The sequence below is a fragment of the Aotus nancymaae genome, unplaced genomic scaffold (assembly GCF_030222135.1).
Source record: "Aotus nancymaae isolate 86718 unplaced genomic scaffold, 86718_ANA_hifiasm-v0.15.2.pri h1tg000062l, whole genome shotgun sequence".
NCBI lineage: Eukaryota > Metazoa > Chordata > Mammalia > Primates > Aotidae > Aotus > Aotus nancymaae.
This window is the reverse complement of record NW_026988476.1, coordinates 292,634-318,972: the sequence shown is the minus strand read 5'-3', so window position 1 is coordinate 318,972 and position 26,339 is coordinate 292,634. Positions and strand designations below refer to the sequence as shown.

The 26,339-nt window shown below is 50.4% G+C and overlaps 1 protein-coding gene and 1 long non-coding RNA gene across 6 annotated transcripts in view; one reads left to right on the top strand and one right to left on the bottom strand.

Annotated features, from left to right (window-relative positions):
• The window catches only part of MYLK (myosin light chain kinase), a 200,250-nt gene that overhangs the window by 19,112 nt on the left and 154,799 nt on the right, over positions 1 to 26,339 (bottom strand). For all 4 annotated transcript variants that reach the window (XM_021673967.2, XM_012476200.3, XM_064365754.1 and 1 more), the window contains 5 exons: positions 15,873 to 15,905; positions 15,681 to 15,774; positions 13,635 to 13,838; positions 7,013 to 7,230; positions 4,799 to 4,922 (listed from right to left, as the gene is read on the bottom strand). In XM_021673967.2, the coding sequence (XP_021529642.2) occupies positions 4,799 to 4,922; positions 7,013 to 7,230; positions 13,635 to 13,838; positions 15,681 to 15,774; positions 15,873 to 15,905 (673 nt within the window). The remainder of the gene's footprint in view (positions 1 to 4,798; positions 4,923 to 7,012; positions 7,231 to 13,634; positions 13,839 to 15,680; positions 15,775 to 15,872; positions 15,906 to 26,339) is intronic.
• LOC110568949 (uncharacterized) overlaps positions 1 to 26,339 on the top strand; it is a 74,021-nt gene that overhangs the window by 41,881 nt on the left and 5,801 nt on the right. Inside the window, exon 5 of one of the 2 annotated variants that reach the window (XR_010338542.1) lies at positions 11,000 to 11,903. The exons of the other annotated variant lie outside the window; for it this stretch is intronic. This is a non-coding gene — a long non-coding RNA (uncharacterized LOC110568949). Of the gene's footprint in view, positions 1 to 10,999; positions 11,904 to 26,339 lie in introns of those variants that run through there. 2 annotated transcript variants of the gene reach the window in all.

Here is a 26,339-nt window from a genome sequence, read left to right as displayed (position 1 = left end):
GCCTAGCTACCTTATGTATTTTTTGCAGAGATGGGGTTTTGCCATGTTGCCAAGGCTGGTCTCAAACTCCTGGGCTCAAGCTATCCACTCAACTTGGCCTCCCAAAGTGCCGGGATTATAGGCATGAGCCACTGCGCCCAGCTAAAAAATAGTCATTGTTTGTTAAAAACCAACCGGTCAACAAATAATGTTAGCATTAAAACACCTCTTTATCTCCCTGAAAAACAGATTGATCTGTTTTTCACAAAATTGTGATCAGTTTGGGCAAGTTCTTAGATGCTTCATTTTTCTTCACTGGATATATCAAGTACAGACAGACTCTTCATATTGATTTTTAATGGTCAAATGTTAGTCTTTGTGCTGATGAAACACAATGGTCGTGACTGCAGGCATTCTAATTTCTTAATTCTCAGCTCCTTGCAGCAGAACATCCCCCAGGGAACCTGATGTGGAGGCCTGTTTCGCTCTCGGGGTAGAAGGTTAGGAGAGCAGACGATGCAGAAATGCCTCTTGGACTATACTTCGTTTGTGTGTGTGTGTGTGTGTGTGTATGTGTGTGTGTGTGTGTGTGTGTGGTTTTTGTTTGGTTGGGTTTTTTTAGAAGTAGGGGGTCTTTCTATCTCAGCCAGGCTGGTCTTAAACTCCTGACCTCAAGTAATCCTCTCACCATGGCCTCCTGAGTAGCTGGGACCACAGGTGTGCACCACTGTACCTGGCTTCTGTGTTGTGTGGTCCCCTTACTGGCCACTGGTACAGCCGGGGCATCTGTCTGTTGCTTGAAACACATCTGCTGACAAAACTACTGACTGCTAGGAAGGGGTTAGTCTTTTATCCATGTTAGCCATCTGATACTCTGGTGGGAGAGCTGAGAGGGCTGAGCAGGTCCACAGGAAGAGCTGTGGATCATTTTGTGCACTGGCTGAGTAAGCAGCGACCTGGGGTTTAGTTGTGTTAGTAAAAGTTGAAGGTGGTGGCTGGGCTTGGGGAGGGAGCAGGGATCCTAGGGGTTGCCCATGGCTTGGAATCAGAGCCCATTTCCAGGCTCAGCAGCAGAGAGGTCGGGGCAGCCCTGGGTGAGGAAGGCAGAGGCTTCTGGATCCGGCTGAGGAGCCCTGCAGCCACCCTGGTCTGAGGAGGTCCACGATGCCCCAGCACTGTGACCCCTCCTCAGCTGACTGGGCAGCTGTCCCCAGAAGAGCTCACCTGCCTCCCTGCTACACACACACCTCTCCTCCCTCCTGGCATCTCCTGACCACATGCCAGTGTGGGGAGGGACAGCTGCCAGCTGTCTGCACCATGATGGATGTTCAACAAACAAACAAGCATGAATGGGAATGCTGTGCTGCTGGGCCCAGTCAGGAAGAGTCAGGAAGAGGCAGGACGAGGAAGCAGAGCAGCCACTGCTGGTTCACTCTGGCTTGAGGGAGGATGAGAGAGAAGGGATTGTGGAGTAGGGTGAGGGAAGGGCATGGAGAAGAGCTATTGTGGCCTCCCCCTAGGCAGCCAGGGAGAATCAAGTCCAGGAAGTAGGGGAGGGAGACAGCAGAGGGAGGAGGGCTCTTAAACAGAGGCAGGCTTAGGATTTCTTCCATATGGAAGTGTGGCCTCCAGCTCCCCAGTACCCTTGCTTCCTGCCAGAAACCTCATGACTACTGCTAACTTCAGAAGGTCTCCAGGAACTCACACAATCTACTGTCTCCCTTCAAGATCTGGGATGAGTGTGGGGGCTCCACGACCCTACCTGCTCCTTCCCTGTAGGGCCAGGAACTGCCCTGATCACTGGGCTGGGTGGGAGAGAGTAAAGTCACACTGCCCTACGGGGGCACGGTCTGTTGCCTTCCCTTCCAACTCCCTGGCCTCTTCATCTCTCACTGGGCCCATAAAGGAGAACAGGAGGGGTTCTCTGGTACAAAGGTGGAAGTCACCCTGACAGGGACTGCCAGACAGATGACCAGGCTCCAAAGACGGGGAGAGAGTGGGGTAGAGGATGCCATGAGGGCCACCAGAGAGCCTCTTCTGGGTACCTCCAGCAGTGGCTCCAGAGTTCTGCATAATAGGGGCTTAAAGGAAGCCATCTCCTTGGCTCCAACATGTGTTTTCAGCACCACTCTCTGCTGAGAGCCCTGGCTTGGGAGGGGAACTCCCAGACTTCCATCCACACTGAGAGAGCCAGCCTGGAAAAGCCCCAGAGGACAGTGGCTCACAGTGAGGTTCCAGGAGCCAAAATGTGGCACAGGATTGGCTCAGGCTGAGTCTGTGCCACCTGGCCTGGGTCCCTGCCACACACACCCCTCCACCCTCCTGATACCCTCTGCCCAAGTACCCGCAGCATCAAAACTATCTTCTCCCTATTTCAAAAACCTTGCCCTAGTTCTTGGTCTTGGCTTTCAGAGTAATCCGGTAAACAAGGTAGCATAGTGCCCAAATTACTATGTTCCTCCACCTAACAAAACCCTCATTTGACAATAAAGTGCCCTTATCACCCAGTGATTCTAGTTCTAGATCATACATCCAACAGAAACGTACAAACATGTTCACTGAAACACATGAACCAGAATGCTTCCAATGGCCAAACTGGAACCCACTCAAAAGCCTATCAAAGCGGAACAGTAAATTAACTGGATTATATTCACACAATGGCATACTACATAACACTGAGAAGAAACAGTCTACAATGACACATAGTACTATGAATGAATCTCACAAACGATGTCAGGCAAAAAAAGCCAGACACTTCTTGGTGGTATGATTTCATTGACATTAGCCATGAGGGCAATAGTGACCTCTGGGGGTTGGTAACAGGGAGGGGGTGCCAGAGGGCTGCAGGGGCCTGGCAGTGCTTGGTTTCTTTACCTGGGTAGAGGTTACACAGGTGAAAACTTATTGAGCAGACTGGTCACTGCTCTGTCACTGACCAGTTGAGAGACCAGTTATCCTGGTTCGCCTGGGTGTGTTCCCATGTTAGCACTGAAAGTCCTGTATCCTGGCACACTGGGACTGCTGGTCCCCTGGCCCGACTGCGGGAAGTAGGCAGCCACATGGGCTTCCTTGGCCCCTGTCACCTCAACCCCACATGAAGATGGAATCCCTGCTATGACCCACTCCTGGGTTTCTTCTGAGGATCAAACAAGGTCCTATGTGAAAATCTGTAGCTGCAGAGGATCCTTATGCCACAGAAGTGGGAAAACCCACTGAAGAACAAACAGTAAGGCAGGTCTCCTTGATGGCCGGAGGGGGACCCTGGGACCAAGCCAGGCCACAGGGCAGCTGGGGCTGAACAGAGTGAGCTGACCAAGGACTGCTTCTCAAGGGTCTGGTTCCCCCTCCCCCCCAGAGATCAGTGTCAGCACTGCTCAGGCCTGGGGTAGCCCTGACAGCGGCAGGCTAGCCCTGCCCCTTCCCTGCTGTTCTTTACTTATCCAGGGAGCCAGGAGTCGGGCAGCTGCTGTCTTCACCTGTCAGTCCCCCTTCAGGAGGGGAGACAGGCAGGGAAATGCACACCTGGCCTGGGGTTTTTCTACTGATCTGGGGGAGGCTGTGGCAGGGTTGCGGGGAGTGGGCTAATCCCAGGCAGGAAAGAGGTTGTCTGGGCTACAATGCCTGTGGTGCAGGTTCCTCTGAGGGGACTGTCCTAATAGGCCACAGTGAGTAAAGTTCCTGAGCACGTGAAAAAGTCACATTGCACAAAAGTCACCTCACTTCTGCTAAAGCTTTTGTAATACTGGCTTCTAAACCTGGTTGTGCATCAGAATGGCCCAGAGCCTTCTCTCACACTTGGGTCCGAAGGCCCCAGGGGTCTAAGAAAGTATTCCTGGAGGTCTTCTTTATTTTCTATGAAAATGTTAAAATTTTGCCTTTTGTTTTGACAATAAAATCATTATTTTAATGAACGCATACACATCTGCATCTTTGGGGACACCATCCCATAACTGCATGTGGCCGCACAAGTTCAGGGGCTGCCACACAAGTTCTGAGGCTAATAACTGCACTGTGGGGCTTCGGAGACTAAAGCAGCCAGACCCCAGTGAGAGAGTGTTCTCGAGCCTTGTTACTCAGAGTGTAGTCCTTGAACCAGCACAGTCACAACCTGGGGCCTGTTAATACGTAGCATTTCAGGTCGCCCAGACCTGAACAAAAACCCTGCAATGTAAGGAGCCGCCTAAGTGAGTCAAGCATGTTCATGTTTGTCAAACACCTGCCTAGATGGCTGGCCTTCCCTCTCCTTCTGCAGCATTGTTCATAGAAAGGGCTTCGTATTTCCCACCTGATTTTTCAATTCTAATTACTGTGTTACTTTCTTTTGCCTGTTAGTCCCATTGAAGGCTCTATCATCAATAGTGTTTATTAATTCATCCATACACTGGACTCAGAGGTGAGGCTGGTAGTTGGGGTCCCCATGCCATGAGGATGGAGTGCTATGCCCTGAAGACAACGAGGATGGCAACAGATACGCCCCTGGCCTCCTGCCGTCCTTCTTTGTGGACCCACACAAGTGAGGTTTTATTACTTGGTGCCAGCCACATTTCCCACCCTCCTGACCAAAGGCCCCAGGCTGGCCAGCCTTGGGGAAGTGAGTGCCCAGAATGGGGCTCTCAGCGTGTGTAGCTACATGATGCTACAGAATATGCAGGCTACTGACTCCTCGGGAGCCCAGGAACAGGGTGGGCTGCCAGGGATGGGAGGGGAACCTGCTACCGCCTGACTTTGGGGCAGGCTTCCCATCATGACAATGGCAGGGCAGCCTGGGGACCCTCCTGTGGGACCCTCGGCCCCCACACCCAAGTGCCCCGGCACTCACAGGATGTAGCAGATGACCCCGATGCTCCACATGTCTGTGGCGTAGCCGATGGGCTCATAGTTGATCACTTCAGGAGCCACAAACTCCGGAGTGCCAAAGAGGACCTTCAGAGACCCCGCGTTCTCTGAAATCAGGACGGAGAGGGGTAAATTACTAGCACATCATGGAGCCAGCTTGAGGCCAGCAGCTGCCTAAATCTGTGTGTTGGCCCCAGCCTTGGAGGGGCCAGACACAGGCTTTGCCTTCAAGTGCTTGCTCCTCGGTAACGGCACGGAGACATCTGACCGCCTTGTTAAACAGGTCCATCAATACACCAGTGAAACCGACAAACCACACACTCACCTTATATGTCCTGTGCAGGGTGGGCAGGTTAGAAGAGGCCGTTAAAGCACCTGCCCCTGAATGGTCTTTTTGTGAGTCTGTCTCGCTCATGAGTTAGTTCCCCTAGGCAGGGACTGTGACTTATGCTTAATAATAATCTCTGACATTCACTATGTCCTGTGTACCCTGCCGGCAGCTTTACAAGCATTCTCCCCAACCCTAAGGGGTAGGTACAATGCCCGTGCTCCCAAGGACATGAGTGAGGCCCAGGGAAGTGCAATGATTTCCCCCCTCGGTTAACAAGTGGTGGTCAGGACTGAAGCCCAGGTAATCCGACTCCTGAGCGTGCTCCTCACCACCACTCCTCCCTCCTGCCTCTCCTGCTCCTCACACGGCTTCATAGGTGTCCTCTGGAGCTGCTGGGAGGGTAGGCGGGAGAGGCTTCAACCCCATGGTGGTGCCTCTTGGCCATAAAGGACCAGAGATGCCTGTTAATACATGCGAAAGGCAGGTACCTGTGGGCTACATCTGGTCTTGTTTAACTTGGCAGAGCTCACAGCAAATGTTCTAAAACAAAGCATTTAACAGCCCTCAGATATGAAAGCTCTGCTCCAATCAATGCCTGCCCCTCGGCCCTTCCTGCTATGTTTTAGCCACTTCCAGTTCTCTGGCCCTTGGCAGACACGGTTGTTCCCACAATATCCCTCACCAGGGGAACCTGGACATTGTGTTCCTTGGGCTCTGACACTGCTGACTCCTGAGGCCAGCGGCCTCTCTTTTCATTTAATTTATTGGTGCTCACTGGGTTCAAAGGCAGACCCTGTATGGCAGCCGCTGCCCCTACCCCATCCTGTTAGCAGGAGTGAGCAGAGCAGGCACATGTGCCCAGCGTCAGGGCGTGTTTCTCACCTGACTGCGCTGACCACCAGACCAGTCACGGTCTGTCGGAACCTTGCCCCCTCGCCCCTTTCCTCTTTATGACCAACACATCCTCAGCCAGCACTGAGCGTCCTGGGAGACGGTTATCGGGTGGCATTCGCTTGGCCCCTCCTTTCTACTCCCTGCAGGGTGGTGAAATAAAGCCAGCTCGCCCTAGCCCTAGGGCTCCTTGCTAGCAGGGCAGCAGCTGAGAAGGGAGGATGAAGCTGTTTCCTCAATCACTGGGGCATGAAACGGCTGCAGAGGCAGGCTGGCACCTACCAAAGTGCTTTCAGGGCTGGCCTTGAGACCCTGACTGTCTCCCCCGTGACTTCTCTCCTGGTTAGCATAAGAGTCGCAGAGGTGCTGCAGAGCACCCCAAGCAAGGTCTGGAGTCCCTGTTCTAACCCCAGCACATTCCCTGGCTCACAGTGGGACCTCCTGGGCAAAGCTATTGTGAACCTTTGTTTCCTAGTCTACAAGTTGGGGCTCATAAAATCTACTCTGCCCACCTCACGGTGAGAATTATAGGGATGATTTTTTATGTGAAAGTGCTCTAGAAACTGTACAGTATGATGCAGATGTGCAGAGCCATCATCACCAAAATGACTTTTGCTGCTAATGGCACTAGAGTGAAAAACAAAAGGGGATAATCATCATCACATACACAGCTGACACCTAAGCAGTCTTACTACGTGCAAGGCACTCTTCCCATCCCTGTACCTCTCTTAACACATTTGATCCTCCTAACAAATCTGTGAGTTAGGTTCTACTATCATCCCACTTTTCTGATGGGGAATTTGAGGCTTACTGTCACATCCAGTATATGCTAGGGGCAGGATTCGAACCTGAGACGTCTTCATGGTCTCGGATTTAACCCCAATGCTGCACATTTCCTCTTACACCCAGTGTGTGGAACACAAACACCCCCTGCAGTACGCGCTGGTGTCTGTAGGAGAGGCAGATGAGGCTTACCCAGCCTCCTGGCCAGACCAAAGTCAATGAGCTTGATCCTGGTGCCCGTCTTGTTGACACACATGATGTTCTCGGGCTTGAGGTCCAGGTGCACGATGCCCTGCTTGTGGATGTACTCCACCCCCTCCGAGATCTGCCGCATGTACTTGATGCACTCGCGCTCCGTCAGCTCGAAGTCCTCGTCGATGATGCGCTCAAACAGCTCACCCCCTGACACGCTGTGGGAACAGGAGCACGGGGCAGTCAGGCCACAACTCATGGAGGCCAGGCTGGCAGGGAGTCTGGCCAGGGTAGGCTGGGGGTGGGAGAAACTGGTAGGAAAGCCCAGGGAATGGGGGTAATGGGCACTTCCTGAATCCCTGCCCTCCACCAGGGGAGAAGGGTCAGGGCCTCCTGGTTTTCCATTGTGAAACCCTCCCCTGGACCCTCTAAGCTTCTGGGGATTCAGGGAAGCATCTATGCCAGGCAGTTTCAGAGGGGGGTGTGAACAGACACGATCTTCTTAGCAAAAAGAGTGACCTCTAAACAATCTGTTTCCCTCAAATGACCACAAATGCCTAAGGGAACATTCTTGTACCCTAGCTGTGTCTTTCAGTCACAGGCAACTAAAGTTCAAAATACTCACAGTTCCCACAAGCATTTGTTTTGCATAGCCAGGAACAGAAAAATATCTTCAATCTTCAATAATGAGCCTCAGCAAATTTTCTAAAATTAGTTGGCTGTAACCCATTATGCCTACAGCTGTGATAGATTTGCTTACTCTGGCTAGGCCTATAGTATTGGTTTACTCCCTGCAGTGGTAATTAACTGGTCTCCCCTGGACCCCTTGCTTGCCCCAGCTGTGTAAGCCTTTCTGCCTGGATAGGTTTTGGATCCTGGCTATGTCTAGCCAACTTTGCTTCTGCAGCCGCAGGCATGCATCCTCTGCTAGGGACTACCCCGGGGCCTCAGCCGTCAGCATATTGCCCTGCAGTGCAAATGCATGGCCCCCTCACCTGAGTTGCACGAGTCCTCTCTGTTCCCCTGTCCCAGCCCTTTGACCCACCTTTATTGGTCTCTGCTTAGCAAGTTTAAAGCATCTCCCTGGTAATTTATGTAGCACCTAGATATCAGTAAGCTTGCTTTTCTTTTTCAATTTTTTTTCTTTTTTTTTTTTGGTACAGACAAGGTTCTTATTGTGTTGCCCAGGCTGGTCTGGAACTCCTGGCCTCTAGTGATTATCCCACCTCAGCCTCCCAAAGTGCTGGGATTACAGGCATAAGCCATCATGCCTAGCTTATAAGCTTCTTACCTTCCAAAGTGCTGGGATTTACAGGCATAAGCTATCATGCCTGGCCTATAACCAACCAACCTTTCTTTCTTCCTTCCTTCCCTCCTTCCCTCCCCTTCCCCTTCCCCTTCCCTTTTCCCTTCCTTTTCCTTTGCTTTCTCTTTTGAGACAGGGTCTTGGTCTGTCACCCAGGCATGAGTGCAGTTGTGTGATCATAGCTTAACATAACTTTGAACTCCTAGGCTCAAGCGATCCTCTAGCCACAGACTCCCAAGTAGCTAAGACTACAGGTATGTGCCACTGCACCTGGCTAATTTTTTAATGCTTTGTAGAGACAGGGTCTCTCTCTGTCACCCAGGCATAAGCTCATGTTTCTACAGTGGCCTGTGGGTTCACCAGTTGAACAAGGCCAGGTGGGTTCCAAGCCTGTCCTCTTGCAAGGGTATTTCCTCTCCTAGAGTCCTCATGAAGCGGAAAGGAGCTGAGTTTGAATCCTGCTGCTGCCTTTTATGAGCTGTGTGACATTGGACAAGTTGCTTAGCCTTTCTGAGCCCCAGTTTCCTTATCTATCCCTGCCTCATAGAGTTTTTAGGAATGCAGAAGCCTTTGTAAAATATGCCTAACACCCAGTAGGTGCTCAACACATATTACTTGTCATTTGATAAGGTGTAGTAGGCTAGGTGGATCTTGTCACTGACCCCTGCAGGAGAGAGACAGGGATGCACTGTAGGGCCCAGCATACCACAGCCTCTGCCTAGTGACACACACACTCACTTCTGGAAGGGCTGAGTACTGTGCCAGTGACAGCTGGAGGGACACTTTAAAACCCATCTGAGAAGAAGGTCCCCACATGGCCAACAGGTGGCGCTCTTGGCCTTATGCCCTCCAGTTCTATTGCTCTCTACCAAGGCTCCAAGTCAAACTCTAAAGTACATTCTTTGGTCTCAGACAGTTCTTAACATCTCAGTGCTTCATTTTCCTCATCTGTAAGATGCAGATTAAAAACAGCCCCACTTCACAGGGTTGCTCCAAAGACTAAATGAGTCATCGCAGGTAAAGCGCTTGGAAGTATCTGGCACACAGTCAATGCTCAATATTAATGATGAATTTTCTATGTAAAGAATCACTTGAGGCTCTTATTAAAAATACAAATTCTCAAGCTCTTCCTCTGGAGATTTTGATTTAGAAAGTCTTGGGAGAAAGCTGAGGATCTTTATTTGTAATAATTACTCCAGGTCATCCTTATGATCAGACAAGTTTGAGAAATACTGGCTTACTCAACTACCATTTCTGGAAGGCCAGCTGAAATTCACGCCCTCTGAAAAAGTCACTCCCCATCTCCCCACATGGAATGATCTTTCCCTCCCTGGGTGTCCATGGCCTTTACGTCCACAGCCTTGTCTCTGCACTTTCTGTATCAAGTTGGCTTTGCCTTGAAGTACTGAACATGTCTGCAGACAGGCAGGCTTATCTCTAGACTCTTATTTGCCTCTGACTAATTTGGCACAGACAAGGTGCTCCAAAATGTTTATATTTAAATTTTAAATATTCTGAAAAAGCAAGCAAGCCCTGTTTTTAATGCCCTTGGGAATGTCTGAGGCAATGAGTGGTGGGAATCCGAGCCATGGAGATAATTCCTGCTGCATTTCTGGAGGAAACCTATTCAATATAAATTCAAATAGGTTCAATCCTATTCAGACAAATTTAATATATTTTGAAAACTGTTCCTATGGTTCAACTTCTTAAGATCGAAGGGGTTAAACAGGCAGGATTAATGGTTCTGTGGGTTTCTTTTCAAAATGCTCAGTGCTATGGGTGGAAAATACTGGTTTGATAGACAGAATCTGCCACCCACAGACATAGGAAAATGCCAAGGGCCAAGATTAGGCTTAATAAATTAATGGTGAGTGAGTGAATGACTAAATGACTAAATAAATAAGTGATCCCTATCCTAAGGAATCAAATTTATCCCCCAGACCCCAGACCTTGGCTAGCCCTCATAGGAAGCCAGAGGAATGGTGCTATCAGTGGACTTGAGACCCTCTCCTTCTTGCCCCATGGAAGCCAGCTGGAATGTTCTTTGATAAATTTTGCTAATAGTAGCACAAACATGAGATGAGCCATGAATGACACAGCTTAAACTTCACATCCTCTTCAACGCTCAGGGTCCCACTTCCACCTGGAATGTCCCAAGCACTTCCAAAAGCACAAGCCCAGCTGGGCCAGGGGGCTGAAGGAACTGCCGTCAGACCAATTGCTATATGGTGGGGGCTTGTCCAGTAATCAGAAGTCAGAAAGGCTGAAGACACATTCATTGCCATTTCCCACTAGATCTGAGGCAACTGAACCTAAGGCTGGGACCCTGGAATACATTTCCATTTTTCTATCCCAGGCATCATCCTCTCTTAATCTCAGCTTCTCCATCCAACAAGGATAGCAAATTGCACTGGTGAAAATTATCCTTTCCCTTCTCAGTGATCAAGTCTCAGAGTGTTTAAAGTGGAAGGGATGTACAGATAGTTCCCTTCCTCTCTGGTTGACTGAGTTCTTACCAAGTTCCTACTCTTGGTGACCTGGCCAAGGTCCCACGTGCAGGCAAATCTTCTGGCATCTGGGCATGGAAGATCTGCTCCTGTCCACGGGGGAGGCATGGGGTGGAGGGATGAAAGCCAGACCAGCTGAAGCCTTCTTAAGTTTTCTCTGTTTTTTCCATCCAGCTTGCCAACTCCCAGTTCCAAGCTAAGTATGGTATTCTGCCCACTGATGCTGCTGCCCAGCCTTCCCCAGGCCCTGCTGACGCCTGCCCTCCCTGCACCCTCTCAAGAACTTGCTCAAGGTTTAACTTCTAAAGATGAGACATTTCTCCACACGTCCTCACATGCCCACACTGCCTGGACTAAGCAACCTGTTCTAGAATAAATGGAAAAGAGGCATCCCACAGGGCTACTGTAAGCATATAAAGAATGAGGCCACAGATGTGGGCTATGTATTTCCTGAAAATGGGGAGGAACGTCTGAATTTTGGGCTGAATGTAGATTATAAAATACGAATGGAGATTCTTCACTGCGTCTTTTATGGTTCTACTAAATTGTAGAATTTTATAACCAAAAGTAGCATCTTGAGATTGACTGTTCTCATTCAAGTACCTCTTTGTGCTGGTAGGATTTGACAGTTGCAAAATCAAGACTCAATAGCAGCAGAAATCGAAGCCAGGCTTCCTGAATACTAGGGAGGATTTGTTCCATAACACCTTGTTGGAAGTTAAATGCTCAAAAAGTACTTTTAAGTGGAAAAAACCAGGATACAAAAAAAAGTCAACGTATCATACTACCAACAATACCTCCCCATTATAGAGCACTGTGCCTTATGTGCATTATCACACTGAATCCCACAGCGTTCATGAGGCGGACGTCATAGCTACATTTATGGATAAGAAAACTAAGGATTGGTACAATAGAATAACTCAGTCAAGGTCAAATAACAAGTTAGAAGCAGAGCTGGGATTGGAAGTAAGGTTCATCTGACTCGAGTTCACACTCATAACTACTACTGCCTTTCCTAAGGAACACACACTGAAAGGAAATACTTGTATGCCAGAATGTTAATGGCATCAGTAGAGAGAAAAGATTCTACTCATACTTAAAGCTTGGGGATGTCTTACTGGCCTCAACTTTCCCAGGAAAGAATTCCAAGTTGCTGATAGAGCCCTTACCGAAGGACAGAGACCCTCGAAGTTCAGGATGAGCAATTCAAGGATGCTGAAAGCAATTTTACAGTATCTCTAAAGATTTCAAATGTGCATACCCTTTAATCCAGCTCTCCTTCACTTCTGGGAGCTTATCCTATAGATATTCACAGGCATGAGTGAAAAGATGTGTGTACAAGGTTACAAACGATGCTTGTTTGTAAAAGCAAAAGGCTGGAAGCCAATCAACCTCTTATCAAAAAGAGGGCTGCTTAAATAAATTGTGATTTTCTATACAACAAAACCCCACAGAGCTGTGAGAATGAGGAAGCTCACTAGGTACTGATGGGACTAACACCCATAGCAGTTTGCTGAAAAAGCAAAGTAGGCTGAGTGTGGTGGCTCACGCGTATAATCCCAGCACTATGAGAGGCTGAGGCGGATGGATTGCATGAGCTCAGGAGTTCAAGACCAGCCTGGGCAACATAGTGAAGCCTCATCTGTAAAGAAATACAAAAATTAGCTGGGCGAGGTAGTGTAAGCCTGTAGTGAGGTGGGAGGATCGCTTGAACTGGGAGGCGGAGATTGCAGTGAGCAATGGCACCAGTGCACTCCAGCCTTTCTCTCCCACTTCTGTTTCTCCAGGGGTGTGTGTGTGTGTGTGTGTGTGTGTGTGTGTGTGTGTATACACACTTATATTTTCATAAAGAAACTTTAGAAGGATACAGATAAAAGCCAGTAAAACTGCCTGTTTGTGGTAGTGGTGGCGTTTTGGAAAGAGCAGACAGGAATAATGGTGGAAATTAGACTTTTCACTGTGTATTTCCTAATATTTTTTGAGGTGATTGTATCATATATTCTAAAAATTCAGATAAAAAAGGAAACTGTTAAGAATGCAGATGCTGTAGGGGACGCCTGGCTTACTGATGCCACTGTACATGCTGACTGTGTGTGTGTGTGTGTGTGTGTGTGTGTGTGTGTGTCTGTACACACACATGCACCAGCAGCTCAGAGGTGAGGGAGGTGGAGGATTTGGGTGCTGGAGAAACAGTGGATTCTGGGAAAGCCTTGGCTGGAGGTCATCTGATCCATCCCCCTGCTTTTGTAAAACCCCACAGAGAAAGCACCACTCTTTGGAGAGTGAGAAGTCAAAAGGAGTACAAACAACAGTAGACTGGAGGCATGCAGAGACACAGGAGGGGACTGAGGATCAGAGGGAGGCTTCCATCCTGGATTTCAAGCCCCCAGCCAGGGACCTTCTTATCTTTCAAAGGGAAGTCAGGAAGCCACCCTGTCCCTCCCCTTTGATTCTAAACCACCTGCAGGTGAGAATGCCCCTGAATGAAACCAAGGAGCCTAGGGATAGCTTCGGTCCTTTCACTGGGAGATGAAGACGTGAAAGGTGCCAGGGTCCTCAAAGAGCTACTGGTTTGTCATGGAAATAAGCACAGGGCTGCAGCTGGGCTGGGGCTCAGGGCCAGCACTCTGCACAGACCTTCTGGTTCTGTTTGATCAGGCCTGGCTGTATGGCTGGTGAGTATCTTGCATATCACACTCCTGTCTGCAGTGCTTTCCATCTCAGGGCAGAGGTGGCTAGGGGACAGCAGTAGGGAAGGCACATTGGGGGCTCCCTGCGGTGCTCAGACCGCTGGCAGTGGGCCACTCACATCTCCAGGACCATGACGATGTTGGCCTTTTCTTCGAAGGCATCCACACACTGGACCAGCTTGGGGTGGTGGAGGCAGTTCATGATGCCGATCTCCTGCCGGATATTCTCTTTCTCTTTTGCTGAATATGCTTTGAAGAATTTCCCTGCCCAGACTTTTCGAGTTTTCTTTTCTACAAGTCGAAAGACCTGTCCAAATTTCCCGCTGTAAATCAAAGGGGGAGGAGAGAAAAGCCACATTTAGCCAAGCTCTCTGCTAACTTGGGGTTGGCAAATTCTGGCCCCTGGGACAGATCTGGCCCACCTCCTTTTATAAGTAAGGTGTTATTGGAGCACGGCCCTGGCTGGCTGTTTGCATGTTGTCTATGGCAGCTTTTGTGCTACAGTGGCAGAGCTGAGTAGTTGTGACAAAGGCATATCACCCATAAAATCTAAGATATCAGCCTTTATGAAAGGCCCAGCCTCCTGCTCTAGAGCAATGAGGCACATTTGTTTTTTCTTACCTTTAAACATTTTTTTTTTTTTTTAGAGATGGGGTCTCACTATGTTGTCCAGGCTGGTCTTCAACTCCTGGCCTCAAGTAATCCTCCCACCTTGGCCTCCCAAATTGCTGATACTACAAGCGTGAGCCACTACACCTGGCCTTTGAAGCACATTTCTAATGTTGACAAACCTACTGTCAATCTTGACTGATGGCATCTCTTCCCCTCCCTGCTGTGGGACCCATGAATATGGGTGGAGACAGCCCTTCCCAAGTGCAGAGAATTACTGAGCAGTTGCCTTCCTTCCTTCCACTCCCTAGCACCAATCCCCTGGTGATGGCCCAGGCAGGGTCCTGCTTCCCACTGCTGGGAGAGGGGAGAGTGGGGCTCCTCCGTGACTGTTACCCGGTTTGCATCACTCCTTCATTTCCCAGAAACTGCTGGAAAATACAAGTGGAGTCCCACTTCTTTCTCTCCCACCTCTTCCATTCCTCCAGAGACAGAGTTAGGGGGAGATGAACAGCTTGGCTCGGGGTTGGGGTCTGTGCCCACTCTATCCTCCACACCCGAGGGAGAAGCCAGAGTAAGCCATGTGGCCAAGTTCATGAAGGGAGCTTGACTGCTGTGCATTTTAATGGAACACTCAAGCAGGCACCGCTGAAGAGCATGTACTCACCGGACTCCACTGACTTCTGTGGATCAAATGGAAGGGATACCAAAGATAGTCTAATGTAGTCCTCTAATTTTATTTTATTTTTATTTATCTTTGTTGAGACGGAGTTTTGCTCTAGTTGCTCAGGCTGGAGTGCAATGGCACGATCTCGGCTCACTGCAACTTCTGCCTCCCAGGTTTAAGTGATTCTCCTGCCTCATCCTCCCGAGTAGCTGGGATTACAGGCTAACCCACGCCTGGCTAATTTTTCTATTATTAATAGAGATGGGGTTTCACCATGTTGGCCAGGCTGATCTGAAACTTCTGACCTCAGGTGATCTGCCTGCCTTGGCCTCCCAAAGTGCTGGGATTACAGGCGTGAGCCACCGTGCCAGCCTCATTTTATTTTGCTTTTTAAAATTATTTTATTTAATATTTTTAAGTTCCAGGGTACATGTGCAGGATGTGTATGTTTGGTACATAGGTAAACGTGTGCCATGGTGGTTTGCTGCACCTAACAGCCCATCACCTAGGTATTAAGCTCAACACACATTAGCTCTTTTCCCTAAAGTTCTGCACCCACCCCAGCTCCCTCCCCCAACAGGCCGCAGTGAGTGTTGCTCCTCTCCTGTGTCTGATTTCAGTTCTGTGCTGTGAACAGAGGCACAGACAAGGAAGGACTTCCTCACAGCTTTTGCAGAGCTGGGACAGTGCAGGACTGCCTGGGCAACTCTGCAGAGAGTCCTGGATGAGTGATGCGTTCGTGGCTCAGGCCTCCGGATTCTGCAGGACTCTCAGTCTGGGGAGGAGGCAGAGCCCAGGAAGCAACAGGAAAATGAAGCACTGAATCTAAGTGTGGGACCTGCACCACCCTCGCCCTGGGAGCCCGGAGGCAACTTCCCGCTCCACTTACGATCCTAATCTCTCTTCAATGTCATAGAAGTCAGATACTTTTTGTTCGGTATTGACTGTCACCGTCCGGTAATCAACCTCAGGCTCCTTCTCATCTGTGGGGCACAGGTCAGGGTCAGTGTGAGCTGCAGATGCCCCCACTCAGCCCCCTCCATCCTGAGAGCCCGACCTGAGGACCGGGGGCTGCACTCACCATCGTCTGACACTTCCACTTCATCCTTCGGCTCTGGGGGGACACAAGGAAGGACAGAGAGGACACAGGTGATTAGTACTGAAGGCCCACTGAGAGCAAAATGTGCTGGGGGCCTTGCCAGGCCTCAGCCTCCCCAGGCAGAAGACTACCAGGCCCAGAGCTCTGGGCATCCCTTAGGGCTGGTCAGTCCATGCAGCAAACAGGGCCTGGTGCAGACTGGCAGAGGCCAGCCACCTCTCTCCACTCAGCATGCAGACTGGCAGGTGCCAGCCTCCTCTCTCCACTCAGCGTGCAGACTGGCAGGGGCCAGCCACCTCTCTCCACTCAGCGTGCAGACTGGCAGGTGCCAGCCTCCTCTCTCCACTAAGCGTGCAGACTGGCAGGTGCCAGCCTCCTCTCTCCACTCAGCCCCACCTCCCCACCAGGTCTCCCCTCCGGCCCGTCCTCTCTAGCCTCGTGGTCCCAGCTGTACCCTTCTCCACATCTCATCCAACCCCTCCTGGCTTTCAGAACCTGCACACAACTGTGACAGTCTCTTTCTGCCCTGGCTCAAAAATCAGCAACTTATAATTGCTTCTAGTGTCAAATCCATGTAGCCATTCTTTGAACGTCACTGATGGCAGCCCAGCAGTGGACCAAGTATCTTGCCAGTTATTGTGGACATTCAAAACATAGTACACAGAAGGCACACTCTCTCGTAGCTTATAATTTAGTTCAAAAGACAAAAACATATATACATGAAGTATCAATTTACAAAGTGTACCACAATCACGTACATAACACCATGGTTCAAACTGAATACACAACCGAGGAGGGTGACACCAAATGGGGCAATTGTAAATGAGAGCAATTGTTCTTGGAATAAATAGCCTTTGAGTTGTATCTTAGAGGGAATGATGGGATACAACGAGGGGGTGAGTGACGTCACACAAATGAAACCAACAAGTATTCGTGAGGCAGGGTGGGGAGGGACACAGTCATGCCAGCTGCTCCCATGGCTGTGTCAGGAGTGAATGGGGGCTGGGGAACAGGTGGGGGTCCCAGGAACAGGCAGGTCTCCAGCAGAGCACACCCACTTCAGAGCTCCAGGCCTTCCTTTGCCTTGATATGGGTTTGTGTGTTGACAATTGGGCCACCCTGGCCTCCTGACCTTGGCTGAGCGCCTTTCCCTTCCTAGGCCTTGGTTTCCCCATCTGTAAGAGGAAGGTTTGCACCTAATGTCTCTGGCCCTGGCTAGCTCTGGATGCCACGCTTCATCTTGTGCTGTGTCTTAGACAGTGGCTTCTCGGCCAGCGTCTGGCCTGTGTCCCGGCTGACAGCTGGACAATGAACAGGAGGTTTCCTGAGGAAGCGGAACAAATATGGGAGAGAAAGCATAGAGAGAGGGAAAGGATTTTTAAAGTGTGAGAGAGTGTGTGTGTATGATAGTGTGTGAGTGTGGGTGGGCATGTGAGTGTGTGGGCATATGAGTGTGAGTGTGGGCATGCACCAGTGTGAGTGTAAATGTGAGTACATGAGATAGCGTAGGAGTGTGAGCGTGAGCATGGGTGCACAAGTGTGTGTGAAAGTAGTATGAAATTGTGGGAGTGTTTGCATGTATGGGACAGTGTGTGATCTAGTGTGGGAACATGTAAGAGTGTGGGCTCATGAATGTGAAGGCATGAGGATATGTGAGTGTCAAATGTGTGAGATAGTGTGGGACAGTGTGTGTATGAGTGCATGGGTGCGTGTGAGTGTGTGTGGGATAGTGTAGGAGCGTTAAGTGTGAAAGTGTGTGTGGGATCATGTGGGAGTGTGTGGGAGCCTGCAAGTGTGTGGGAATATGTGAGTGAGTGTGGAATGATGTGTGTGTAAAACTGTGGCAGTGTGACTGTATGTGCGATGGTGTGTGTGGGGGGACTATGGTAGTGTGACTCTGTGTGAGACTCTATGGGATGGTGTGTGGGGGGACTATGGTAGTGTGACTGTGAGTGTGAGACTGTATGGGATGGTGTGTGGGGGGACTATGGTAGTGTGACTGTGAGTGTGAGACTATGGGATGGTGTGTGGGGGGACTATGGTAGTGTGACTGTGAGTGTGAGACTGTATGGGATGGTGTGTGGGGGGACTATGGTAGTGTGACTGTGAGTGTGAGACTGTATGGGATGGTGTGTGGGGGGACTATGGTAGTGTGACTGTGAGTGTGAGACTGTATGGGATGGTGTGTGGGGGGACTATGGTAGTGTGACTGTGAGTGTGAGACTGTATGGGATGGTGTGTGGGGGACTATGGTAGTGTGACTGTGAGTGTGAGACTGTATGGGATGGTGTGTGGGGGGACTATGGTAGTGTGACTGTGAGTGTGAGACTATGGGATGGTGTGTGGGGGGACTATGGTAGTGTGACTGTGAGTGTGAGACTGTATGGGATGGTGTGTGGGGGGACTATGGTAGTGTGACTGTGAGTGTGAGACTCTATGGGATGGTGTGTGGGGGGACTATGGTAGTGTGACTGTGAGTGTGAGACTATGGGATGGTGTGTGGGGGGACTATGGTAGTGTGACTGAGTGTGAGACGGGGATGGTGTGTAGGGGGACTATGGTAGTGTGACTGTGAGTGTGACACTGTATGGAATGGTGTGTGGGGGGACTATGGTAGTGTGACTGTGAGTGTGAGACTATGGGATGGTGTGTGGGGGGACTAGGGTAGTGTGACTGTGAGTGTGAGACTGTATGGGATGGTGTGTGGGGGGACTAGGGTAGTGTGACTGAGTGTGAGACTATGGGATGGTGTGTGGGGGGACTAGGGTAGTGTGACTGTGAGTGTGAGACTGTATGGGATGGTGTGTGGGAGGACTATGGTAGTGTGACTGTGAGTGTGAGACTATGGGATGGTGTGTGGGGGGACTATGGTAGTGTGACTGTGAGTGTGAGACTGTATGGGATGGTGTGTGGGGGGACTATGGTAGTGTGACTGTGAGTGTGAGACTATGGGATGGTGTGTGGGGGGACTATGGTAGTGTGACTGAGTGTGAGACGGGGATGGTGTGTAGGGGGACTATGGTAGTGTGACTGTGAGTGTGACACTGTATGGAATGGTGTGTGGGGGGACTATGGTAGTGTGACTGTGAGTGTGAGACTATGGGATGGTGTGTGGGGGGACTATGGTAGTGTGACTGAGTGTGAGACTGGGATGGTGTGTAGGGGGACTATGGTAGTGTGACTGTGAGTGTGACACTGTATGGAATGGTGTGTGGGGGGACTATGGTAGTGTGATTGTGAGTGTGAGACTCTATGGGATGGTGTGTGGGGGGACTATGGTAGTGTGACTGTGAGTGTGAGACTATGGGATGGTGTGTGGGGGGACTAGGGTAGTGTGACTGTGAGTGTGAGACTGTATGGGATGGTGTGTGGGGGGACTATGGTAGTGTGACTGTGAGTGTGAGACTATGGGATGGTGTGTGGGGGGACTATGGTAGTGTGACTGTGAGTGTGAGACTGTATGGGATGGTGTGTGGGGGGACTATGGTAGTGTGACTGTGAGTGTGAGACTATGGGATGGTGTGTGGGGGGACTATGGTAGTGTGACTGTGAGTGTGAGACTGTATGGGATGGTGTGTGGGGGGACTATGGTAGTGTGACTGTGAGTGTGAGACTATGGGATGGTGTGTGGGGGGACTATGGTAGTGTGACTGTGAGTGTGAGACTGGGATGGTGTGTGGGGGGACTATGGTAGTGTGACTGAGTGTGAGACGGGGATGGTGTGTAGGGGGACTATGGTAGTGTGACTGTGAGTGTGACACTGTATGGAATGGTGTGTGGGGGGACTATGGTAGTGTGACTGTGAGTGTGAGACTGTATGGGATGGTGTGTGGGGGGACTATGGTAGTGTGACTGTGAGTGTGAGACTGTATGGGATGGTGTGTGGGGGACTATGGTAGTGTGACTGTGAGTGTGAGACTGTATGGGATGGTGTGTGGGGGGACTATGGTAGTGTGACTGAGTGTGAGACTGGGATGGTGTGTAGGGGGACTATGGTAGTGTGACTGAGTGTGACACTGTATGGAATGGTGTGTGGGGGGACTATGGTAGTGTGACTGTGAGTGTGAGACTATGGGATGGTGTGTGGGGGGACTATGGTAGTGTGACTGAGTGTGAGACTGGGATGGTGTGTAGGGGGACTATGGTAGTGTGACTGTGAGTGTGACACTGTATGGAATGGTGTGTGGGGGGACTATGGTAGTGTGACTGTGAGTGTGAGACTATGGGATGGTGTGTGGGGGGACTATGGTAGTGTGACTGAGTGTGAGACTGGGATGGTGTGTAGGGGGACTATGGTAGTGTGACTGTGAGTGTGACACTGTATGGAATGGTGTGTGGGGGGACTATGGTAGTGTGACTGTGAGTGTGAGACTATGGGATGGTGTGTGGGGGGACTATGGTAGTGTGACTGTGAGTGTGAGACTATGGGATGGTGTGTGGGGGGACTATGGTAGTGTGACTGTGAGTGTGAGACTGTATGGAATGGTGTGTGGGGGGACTATGGTAGTGTGACTGTGAGTGTGAGACTATGGGATGGTGTGTGGGGGGACTATGGTAGTGTGACTGAGTGTGAGACTGGGATAGTGTGTGGGGGGACTATGGTAGTGTGACTGTGAGTGTGAGACTGTATGGGATGGTGTGTGAGGGGACTATGGTAGTGTGACTGTGAGTGTGAGACTGTATGGGATGGTGTGTGGGGGGACTAGGGTAGTGTGACTGTGGGATGGTGTGGGGGGACTATGGTAATGTGATTGTGAGTGTGAGACTGGGATGGTGTGTGGGGTGACTATGGTAGTGTGACTGTGTGAGTGTGTGGGATGGTGTGTGTGGGACTATGGTAGTGTGTGTGAGGGGGGATGGTGTACGTGTGGGACTATGGTAGTGTGACTGTGTGTGGGGGGGATGGTGTGTGGGGGGTACTACAGTAGTGTGACTGTGTGGGGGGATGGTGTGTGTGGGACTATGGTAGTGTGACTGTGTGTGAATTTGTGAGATGTTGTGTGTTTGGGACTATAGTGTGTGAGTGTGTGTGTTACAGTGTGTGTTGGAACTGTGGTAGTGTGACTGTGAGAGTGTGTGTAAGAGTGAATAAGACTCCGGGGCAAAGTGTGGTTTGCTGAAGGCCCTGAAGGCAAGGCTGAAGCGAGGAGGGAAGCCCAAGCATGGGGTCAGGGGTGTGGGTCAGATGCTGCCCGGGGCGGGGTGAGTGAGCAGCTGAGCCCTGGAGTGACCTGCAAGCTCTGTGCCAGTGACAGCTACATGTGGGGCAGGGACAAGGTGCAGTGAGCACCGTGGACAGACAGCCTCTCTACCAGGCTGAGGGCAGAACAGACAGCAAGAAGCTGGACAAATAATGGGAGGAAAGGTGACATGCTTCCGAAAGGGAGAGCTGCCTCTGGCTGAAAAAGACCTTTGAAAGAGTTCGTGAGCACGTGACCAGGAGCAGGAGACACTGTGATTTGTTTAGAGTCCTTAACATGCTGCTGACAAAGCTTAGTATTTTTTTTTTTTAAACTAAAACTAAATGTGAGTGGGATTGTGAAGTATATTTTATCACAGAAAGGAAATTGCCATAGGAAAATATAAAAGGATGAGACAGGTACTTCCAGATAGAGTCTAGCTGAAGTATCAGAGGCGGGTTTCACAGTTACTGTCAGGATGTGGGCCTTACTGATCAATATTCCTAAATCCACATGTTGGAGGTTAAGAATGGCATTGTCCAATTCACAGTGGAAAGGATGACCTGAGAGCAATGCAATAGAAGCCAGGAATGGAGTCAGCATTCAGGAAAATCTGATCACTCTACCTTTTAGGCTGGTGAACCCTAAAGTATACAGTTAAAACCCAAGACAGAGAGAGCAGTTCCTCAATGTACTGCTTGGGCCATCAGACGCTGTCACAGGGCAGAGTGTGCACCAGCCCCAAACGGGTTAGTACTGAGTAGCCATGCAGAGCACCCTGGGCACCTGCCCCGGAGCTATGGCTGTAGTGGTTAGAAAGCCACCATGGAGCTGGAGGTGGCATGCAAGGCCACTGAAGGGAAGGGCTATACCTTAAGACAATCAGAAAAGGTGAGGCCTCCGTGATTGGGAAAGAAGTCTAAGGTGGACATGATTGTAAAGAAAATCACACAATCACCAAGGGTGAGATGAGGGTCTCGGACTTTGCATCAACTCATGTCTACTGCACCTTGGGGGAACCATTTAGTGTTCTACCTCACGTAGGAGGAAGGCTGGAGGGATATGGAACTCACATGAGAGGTACCATTAGAATAGTAAGTAGGTTCAATAGACATTTGGGTTAGTAGGCTTTTGAGAGAAGCAGAAAGATTGGAGTCAACGAGTGACGGAACATGGTGGATGCTGGTTACTGGACCAGGTCTTTGACATGGAATCATCCTATTTACAGTCAGGGGGCCCCTGTCTTGACCCGTGGTGTTGCTGTCTGATACAGTGGTTCACCTATTGAGGCATGCTTTATTTCTTGTTCCTGTGCCACATTTTCCCAGCGTGGCATGGAGACCAGTGTATTCTGAGCAGCAGAGTGAGAAGGAAAAGGAGAGGGCAGCTTTCCTGGCCTGGTGTCAGTCTTGCCAATGGCCCGGCAGCAGGGGGCTCTCCCCATATGCCTTGAAGGGAGCATCCAGTCCTAGAGCTGGCCCCTGCCTGTCACTGTGAGCCCAGGTAGACAGCCGCAGAGCTAGCCTCTGACCTCACTTAGGAACCCACACCCACCCCTCACCTTCGCCTCTCACTCTGGAGGTCTGCAGCAGGTCTGGTCGGCTTCTCCTGCTAATGCTCTGGGGGAAGGACCAAGATCATTCTCAGGGAATTCCAGCCCCTCTTTCTAGTGCCCTGTGTTCCTTTATGCTGCAGGAAACTCTGATCAAGACTCCAGGCTAAGCTGGGAGCAGTAGCAAGTGCCTGTAGTCCCAGCTATTCGGGAGGCAGACACAGGAGGATTGCTTGAGCCCAGGAGTTCAAATCCAACCTATGCAACAGAGTGAAACCCTCTCTCTTAAAAAAAGACAGAAAGTATCCAGGCTGCTATATCCCCTTCCGCCTTTCCCTTCTTGTCCTGCCTCTCTTCTATTTGAGGGCCAAAATGACCACAAGGGGAGGAGTGAGAGAGAAGTAGAGGAAAGACCACAGCTCAATTGGCAGAGCTCTTGGTGCATAAAGGATTGTTGAGAAAGGTGAACTGGTTTCCATCTTTCCACTAGGGAAGGAGCTAAAATTGCAGCAGAAGAGTCTTCTGCTGAACTTAAAAAAAAAAAAAATCTATTCAGAATGAGCAATGAGATCCATGAGCTAAGCGGAAGGCTATTTGGAAGATGGTTCTAAGATATTTCTGCAAACAGATGAGAGTCTTGCTACCCTGGAGTAGTGTTTGGGAGAAGACCCGTTTGAGTGCTCAGGACCCTCACATGGCACAAGTCCAGTCAGTCCCCTGGACAGAGAATTGTCCCTTCCCACAGCCAAGGACTGTTGCACACCCAGTGAGCACTAGAGGGCACCCCAGTCCTGGAGACAACCTCTGAGGCCAGGGCATAGATGCAACCTGGGATGAGAGCAGTACACAGGCTTTATATTTCTAACTGTCCTGGGGGTTGCAAGGACACCCCAGTTCTGTAAGAAGCCTCAGTCGCAGCAGCTGTTTTGCTAACAATTATACAGACTAGAACAAATTAGGGTTAGGAGCAGGGATGGAGTAGATTTGAGTGAGAGCAGGATTCAAGGGGAAGTGTAGTTCAAGACCTGGCTGGACTGGGAGGGAGCTGGCTCCGTTAAGGAGCTGGCTCCGTGCACTCGGGTTTGGGAGTGCACTGTCAGTTCAGGGAGCCTAGTCTTAGGCGTGGCTCTGGCATAGAGAAGCTGCTGCAGCTGCATGGGGAGCCCACGCTTTGTCTCCTACTGTGTCCCCAGTGCCCATGGCAGTGCCTGGAACGCAGGAGGGGCACAGAACACAGGGTGAATGAATGTGGGGTGAGGGCTAGGGTGCAAACAGGGATGCAAATGAGGCACGAGAATAAAGTAGAAGAGCGAGAGGCAGGAGTGGCGGTGACTGTGGTGTTAGTGGTGAAGGTCAGAGCCAACATTAGCTGGGCTTTGTGGAGAGTGGGTTAATCAGCACTGCCTTCTTCATATGATCCCACCCCTCCTGCTCCACAGAAATGACCTGCAGTGACCTCCCACTCGATGCCACCTCTTTGCGCCCCCCCCCACACACACAGGCGTGCACACACACACCACTTCCCTAGGGGCCATTTCCCTCTTCAGCAGAGGGATGGCCAAAAAGCTTTCTAACTAATAAGCGTCCAAGCAGACAGCAGAGGACTTTTGCCTGGAATCCCCCCAAGCAGAGACCTCTGCCCTGAGGCCTAACGCTTGCCAACTGTTCTGCCCTCTTCGTCCTCCCCCTTGGTAATCCAGCCAGTCTGGGATGGGGAGCAGCTTCCTGTCTGGAAGCCCTGGGTGGACTGGACCCCTCCTCTGGATTTCAAGTGATTTCCACATTGCCCTTTATCTGAAAGAGGTGGCAGCCGGGGAGGGGAGTCTGATGGCCCAGAGAGGGTTCAGAGGACTGACGGCCAGGAACAAGGGAAGGCCACTTGCCCCAGGCAGGCACCGGCAGACTCTCCCCACAGCCCTGGGAGCAGCTGTCCTGGACCCCTGGGGGCCACATCTTGCAACTCCTGTGGCCTCTGGTCCTGCTGCCTGAGGTTAGTCAGGAATTCTCCAGTCTCTCCTTCTTTACACCAGAGCACAGACCTGGACGATTTCCTTTCCAGCCAATGAGCATCTTCACACTGCAATCTTATTCCTTTTCCTGTTACTTTCCCAAGCAACATCCTAACAACACAGACTAGAACTTGATTGCCCCCCTCGCACCCTCACTCTATGCAGCCCCCAATCTGCTCATTTCAAAGGGATGCTGTGTGCATGTGTGTGGGTAAGAAGACGGCGGTGGCAGTTTTGTGACTCAGTGTCCCCCGACAGACATTTGGAAGTGGCTAGTGGGTGGGATCCCTGCGAAAGCTGTCCCAGGAATGGGCACCGTGCCTCTGTGACTTGTATCATTGCTCTCAAGGAGACCTGCTCTATGCATAGTGACGGGGTTCAGCAGGTGAAGGCCGCCCCACACACAGCTGCTCGCATACAATTGTGACGTTGGTATGTTTTCCAGTGGTACCCTAACTTTCTTTCTGGAGCCCTTGTTTAATTGAAGGTAAAGTTTTAATACCCGTTTTGTACCTAATTTTCATTTTTTTTCAAAACTAAAGAGGGTCATCAAATCGGATGACAGTTCCCACACTCACGATGCCTCTAGCTATCTGGTGATGCCAGGCTTTCTCCCTTTCTATCTCCTTTGATACTTGATTCTTCTACCATCTGCCTCACAACTTTACATTCTGCTGTCTCCAGAGCTCTCTTCCCTTGATGTCCCTCCACCTTCTCCTTACCCTCAAGCTTTTCTTATCCTAAATTCTTTAATTCTTTTTTTCTTTTTTAGAGATGGAGTCTCACTGTGTCACCCAGACTGGAATTCAATGGTACGATCTTGGCTCATTGCAATCTCTGCCTCCTGGGTTCAAGTGATCCTCCTATCTCAACCTCCTGAGTAGCTGGGACCACAGGCACATGCCACCATGCCTGGCTAATTTTTTGTGCTTTTAGTAGAGATGGGGTTTTGCCATGTTGCCCAGGCTGGTCTTGAACTCCTGAGCTCAGGCAATCCATCCACCTCAGTCTCCCAAAGTACTGGGATTGCAGGTGTGAGCCACCGTGCCCGGCCTCTTACCCTAAATACACAATGTCCTTTTCCTGTTCTTCACATAAAACTCCATGCTTCTGGCCTCTCTTTCTTCCATTTATTCCTTAACCAGGGCAACCATGTTTCCACTCAATGGAAACTCTATGAACTTTGATCACAAAGATCATTACCAACAAAAGGACTAAATCCGAAGACACTCTGAGTCCTCATCTCCTTCAGCTTTATTTAGCATTGGATGCAGTTCATGAAGCCCTCTTTGTAACTTCCCCCTCCCCTGCTTCTTTGAGACTCCAGCTTCCTCTTGGTTATCTCCCCTCTCAGTCCTTTCTCCTGGTACTGCCAGCTCCTTCCTTATAGTATTGGTATTGACTTTCTCTACCACACTCTCTGAAACCTTATGGATGCCCATGATTTCAATTATCAATTAAATAGTGAAGACTGCTAAGTCTGCAGCACTAGCTTAAACCTTTCTCCTTGGGCTCTAGACCCAGCAGTCTGAGGATGCCTTCCCTTGGCTGTTCCTCAGATGCCTCAACTCAGCAGGGCTGAAACCACAGCTCCCTCTCCTCCCAGACTCCCTGTTGCATAACCTCCAAGCTACTCAAGTCAGGAACTTGGAAGGCAGCCTGACCTCTTCCCTCAGTCTAACCAAAGGAGCACAGGTTTCAGGCCAGA